The sequence below is a fragment of the Streptopelia decaocto genome (genome assembly GCF_964273445.1).
Source record: "Streptopelia decaocto genome assembly, chromosome: 3".
Classification (NCBI taxonomy): Eukaryota; Metazoa; Chordata; class Aves; order Columbiformes; family Columbidae; genus Streptopelia; species Streptopelia decaocto.
In genome coordinates, this window is record NC_138656.1 from 94,636,274 (window position 1) to 94,640,971 (window position 4,698).

At 48.6% G+C, this 4,698-nt stretch overlaps 1 protein-coding gene across 1 annotated transcript in view; it reads right to left on the minus strand.

Annotated features, from left to right (window-relative positions):
- Nucleotides 1–2,612, minus strand: part of ZNF451 (zinc finger protein 451) — a 37,886-nt gene extending 35,274 nt beyond the window's left edge. The window contains exons 1-2 of the mRNA XM_082048352.1: nt 2,331–2,612; nt 1,468–1,551 (exon numbers count right to left, since the gene is read on the minus strand). Of these exons, the coding sequence (XP_081904478.1) occupies nt 1,468–1,548 (81 nt within the window). The 5' untranslated portion in view covers nt 1,549–1,551; nt 2,331–2,612. The remainder of the gene's footprint in view (nt 1–1,467; nt 1,552–2,330) is intronic.
- Between the last annotated feature and the right edge of the window lie 2,086 nt (nt 2,613–4,698).

The window sequence follows — 4,698 nt, forward strand, 5'->3', positions numbered from 1 at the left end:
TATTTATCAATGGCAATACTAAGCTCCTCACCCCAAGACACCAATCCTGCACAAACCAACCTAAGCAGTCACCTTCCTACATATAGCAGCCTCTCTCAGAGGCAATCGCCACTGGTGCCAGAAAGGCTCCACCTTAACCACAGGTTAAGGAAAATAAATGTAGCAGAAGCACTGACTTTAGTAGGTCTCTTTTCTTTCAATTACTGCTCTTGATACTCCAGCAGCCCTTCAATCATCACACATTCAAGCTATACTAGCTTCCTCATTCTTTGCCCAGTGTTTAAAGAAAATCAAGCTTATGGAACCATGCTATACGTAAATGCTCATGTGTGTATATAATGAACACTGAACTTATCAGCAGATTTTTACTAAATCAACTAAAAGACCAAGAAGTCTCAGAGATAATCAACTGCTTGTATTTTTTGCAAAAATACACACGTCCCTCACACTGGAGCACCTAAATACCCTTGCAGAAAAAGTCTGTACATTGAGCTTAGGTTTTAACCAAATACCATACAAAACAGAAAAAAACTCCCCACATCTAGTTATTGTTCAGCATTAATAATGAGATAAATCTATAGGAAATGAGCCATTATTAGCCCTGGCATCAATTAAGCACTTGGTTTTATTTGCATGACTTGCTTCTTAAGGAAGATCATCTTTCTGTTCTTACATGTCCCTGCCATCCAGCACCACTTCACTGATGATGGATTGAGGCCAGAATACAGGCAGCATGAAAAACATTCCGCTTTTCTTGGATAGTCAACAGATATGTCTTAAAGTTACATTCACATAAGCCACATGTCAATATTAGACTAGGTGTTGTACTGTAGCTACTATACAGTGCTTCACAATTTGAGAAAACGGTTTAAGGTCTCTAACCCATTATTTCCTTCCTCCTCTTCTAAAATCAGGGGTATCAAACTCATTTTCACTGGGGGCCGCATCAGCCTCGTGGTTGCCTTCAAAGGGCCAAATGTAATTATAGGACTGTATAAATGTAGTAGTTACATTCTAAACAAAGTGTAGTGGCTTTGACATTGTTTTGCAGAGTAAATACTGCTTTATTCCATTAACTTCTGTGAGACCATTCATGAAGCAAAATGCTATGCAATATGATTACCAGAAAAGTCACCTACAGTGACTTCTCATATACCTCATTGATCACTGTTATCCCCTACTCACCTGATGGGATACTCAAGTCTACATTCTACTATAGGACCAACTCACATCACCTTATAACCTTCCAAAAAAAAAAAAAAAAAAGGAAATACACTTTTAAGATAGACCTGTTATCTACCACAACGATTTAAAAATTATCTTTAAATCCAAAAGTAATGCTCGCCATCAAAATATAATCAAGATCATCAACTAAATACACAAAGACCTCCCCCTCTTGTTGTATCAGGCTACTGTGAGCATATTTACCGGAACAGGCAGCATGTTTCCAGTTCAAGATTTACTTACTTTAACGAACTCAATGTCATCTTCACTTTCAGAAGTAGATGATGTACTCCCGTAAATGGTGGTAGAGCTACTAGACTCCATTATCTAAACAGAAACAAACCAAAACATGCTTCAACGTTTCATTTTGTAGTTTTCTTTAACTACACAGCATTTTCAATTTTAGGCTGTAAAGCCAAAGTAGGCATAACTGCACTCAACAAGCCTCTCCATATCATGCACTGACAATTACCAGTAATAGCAGATTAAGTGATAACAACTGCAACTTGAATCACGTTATTGTATTTTTCCAAATATGCAAAACGTGGCCTCGCCTACCAAGAATCCCAACACCTACATTCCTCCAGCAGCCACGTTTATAGCGTACGGCCAGAGCTCAGCAATGCGATTAAATCCGGAACTCCCAGCAAGGGAGCTGCAGCCCAAAGGCTCTGCTGGAGCACAACGGGCCGCGGTTTAGTACCAGCCGCGGGTGAGCTCAAGCACAATCGGCAGCTGCGGGTATTTCCGTTGCCTCAGGCCACTTTAGGACCGCAACAGCCCCGGAAGGCTGAGCCCCTTGCTTCAAAACGAGCGCCGCCCTGCCAATCGGGAACCGCGGTGCGGAACCGCCGCCCGCCCCACGGCGGCCCCGGCAGCGCGGCCCCGGCGGGCGGCTCTGCTGACTCACGTTTCTGCGCCCGCACCGGCGCCCCTGCCCCACGACAGCCGCCGCCAGGCCGCCTCGCTGCCCGGGCTGGGCGGCGGGAGGGGAAGCGGCGGCCTCACCGGCCCCCGCTCCTCGCCCGGCCGGCGTTGGGTTGCTAAGCGACGGCCCCGCGCCCCTCACAATACCCGGCCCCGCCGCAGGCCCCGGCCCCGCTCACCCCGCCAGCACCCGAGGGCACAGCAGCACCCCAGCCCAACGCGCCGCCGCTTCCTCTTCAGCCCGGGGGGCGGCAGGGCGGTGGGTGGGGCGGGAGCGCGGCACGGCTTGCCGGGATTTGTAGTTGCCGCCTGCTTCGCCTCGCTCCCCCTCTTCTTCCCCCATGGCAGTGCCGGCGCTACCGCCACAACGCCATGGCGCAGCCTCCCCGCCGCGGCGGCTCGGGGCTCGTTCCCTCAATAACTGTCTCCTGTTTTCCGCCTGCGCTTGGGTTGCATGTAGTTCCTGCTCAAAGCAGGAAAACTCACACGCCGCTTCCGGGGGAAGGGGAAGGTGGCGGCGGCCATTGGGGCTGACAGTGGAGGGCGGGAAAGGCGGGGAAAGCGCTTCTGCGGGAGGCGGCGGGGCGGCTGCTCCGGGGTGGCCGCTCGGGCGGGTGGCTGCGTGCAGCCCCGCCTCGTGCGTTTCCAGTCAGCCAGTGCTCAGCCCACCTCACTGCCCGCTCATCCACCTCGGACATCAACAGTTTGTCTGTGAGGATCTTACGGGAGACTGTGTCAAAAGCCTTAGGCAATGTCCATTGCTCTCCCCTCATCTAACTTGGCAGTCCTTTTATCACAGTTTATCAAGCTGGTCAGGCATGACTTCCCCTTGGTAATGTTATTCAAGTGCCTATAAATGGTTTCTAGGATTAGCTGGCCCATTACCTTTCCAGGGATCATGTAGTTCCATGCATGCTCTTTCTTGCCATTCCTGAAGATGGAGGTGACGGTTGCTTTCTTGCAGTCCCCAGGCACCTCTCAGTCACCATGACTGATCAAAGATTATTGAGAGTGGCCTCACAATGACATGTGCCAGCTTACTCAGCATTTGTGGTGCATTCCATGAGGGCCCATGGACTTACATGTGTCCAGTTTGCTTAAGTATCCCCTGAGCTGATCCTCTTCCACCAAGGGTGCATCTTCCTTGCTCCAGCCTTTCCCCCTGGTCTCTGGGATTCCTGCAGACAATCCCTGGCTAGATTCAATTCCATTTGGGCTTTAGCTTTCCTAAATTCATCCTTATATGCTTCAACAATGTTTCTGTGTTCCTCCCAGGTTACCTGTCCATGCTTCTACCTTCTGTAGGCTTTTTGTGTTTGACCTTGACCAGGAGCTCCTTGTTGACACAGGCCCCCTGGTATTTTTGCCTGACTTATCCTCACTTATAAATCCTTACTTATAAACTCTCATTCAGTTCCTGTTCCATCCCCAGGCAGAGCTCCATGCACTCCAACTGTTCTTTCACATAAAGGGTGATTCCTCCTCCTGGTTTTCCTAGCCTGTCCTTCCTAAAGAGCCTGTATCCCTTCACTGGAACACTCTAGTCATGGGAGCCATCCCACCACGTGTCTGTGATCTCAGCAAGGTCTTAGCCTCCCAAACTGCACACAGATCTCTAACTCATCATGTTTATTGCCATGCTGCATGCGTTAGTATCAGGCACTATGCCAGATGTGCTTTCCCCCCTACCTCCGAGCATCAGAAACTTCTAGACCAAGAGACATGCACATGCCCCTTTCGTCAAAAGATAGGGCCTTTGACCAATGAGACACCTTGCTTGAGAGAAGTTTCTAGACCACAACCATAAATGATCATAGCTCGGATTCAACTTGAGTATAAAATGGAGCCCATCAGAGACTCCTGTTGAGTTGGTCTTCCTTGGAGCAGTGGAAGACTCTCCTCCTTAGACTGGGCTGCCATCTAAGGAAATTTCCTTGGGGACTGAGACACTGTACCTTATTGGTGAGTGATCTTCTCTATGTTGCTCTTTTTGTCCAGAACACCCATCTCTCTCCCTGGCCCATCACCCTACCACAAAAATCCTCCTTTTCTTTTTGTGGTAAACCTTTGATAACTTACCTAATCAGCAGAGTGGAAGAGCGTGTAGTACAGTGTGATCTTCAGTGCTGCACCAGGGAGAGCAGCCATTTGTGTTTGGTTCCATGTACCTGCCTGGACATGTTCCTGTGCGACCTCACCTAGGTGTTCCTGCTCCAGCAGGGGGATTGGACTAGATGATCTTTTGAGGTCCCTTCCAATCCCAAACATACTGTGATACTGTGATACCTGCCCAAGCGCTTCTGTACCTCCCAAACGGCACAACAGCTGCAGCTGTGCAGTATCAGCCAGGACAACTTTAAGGTGTAAAGTGGGCCAACCCCTTCCCCAGCTGAAAATTACGAGCTTTATAGAAATTGGCTTCAGAACAGTTATAAAGAAAAAGGAAAAAAAAAAGTGAGAGAGAGAAAAACAAAAACCACCTTACATATTAGAGGCTGATGTAAGAAAGGCCCAGAGGACAATAAAGACAATAAAATAGAGCTAAGA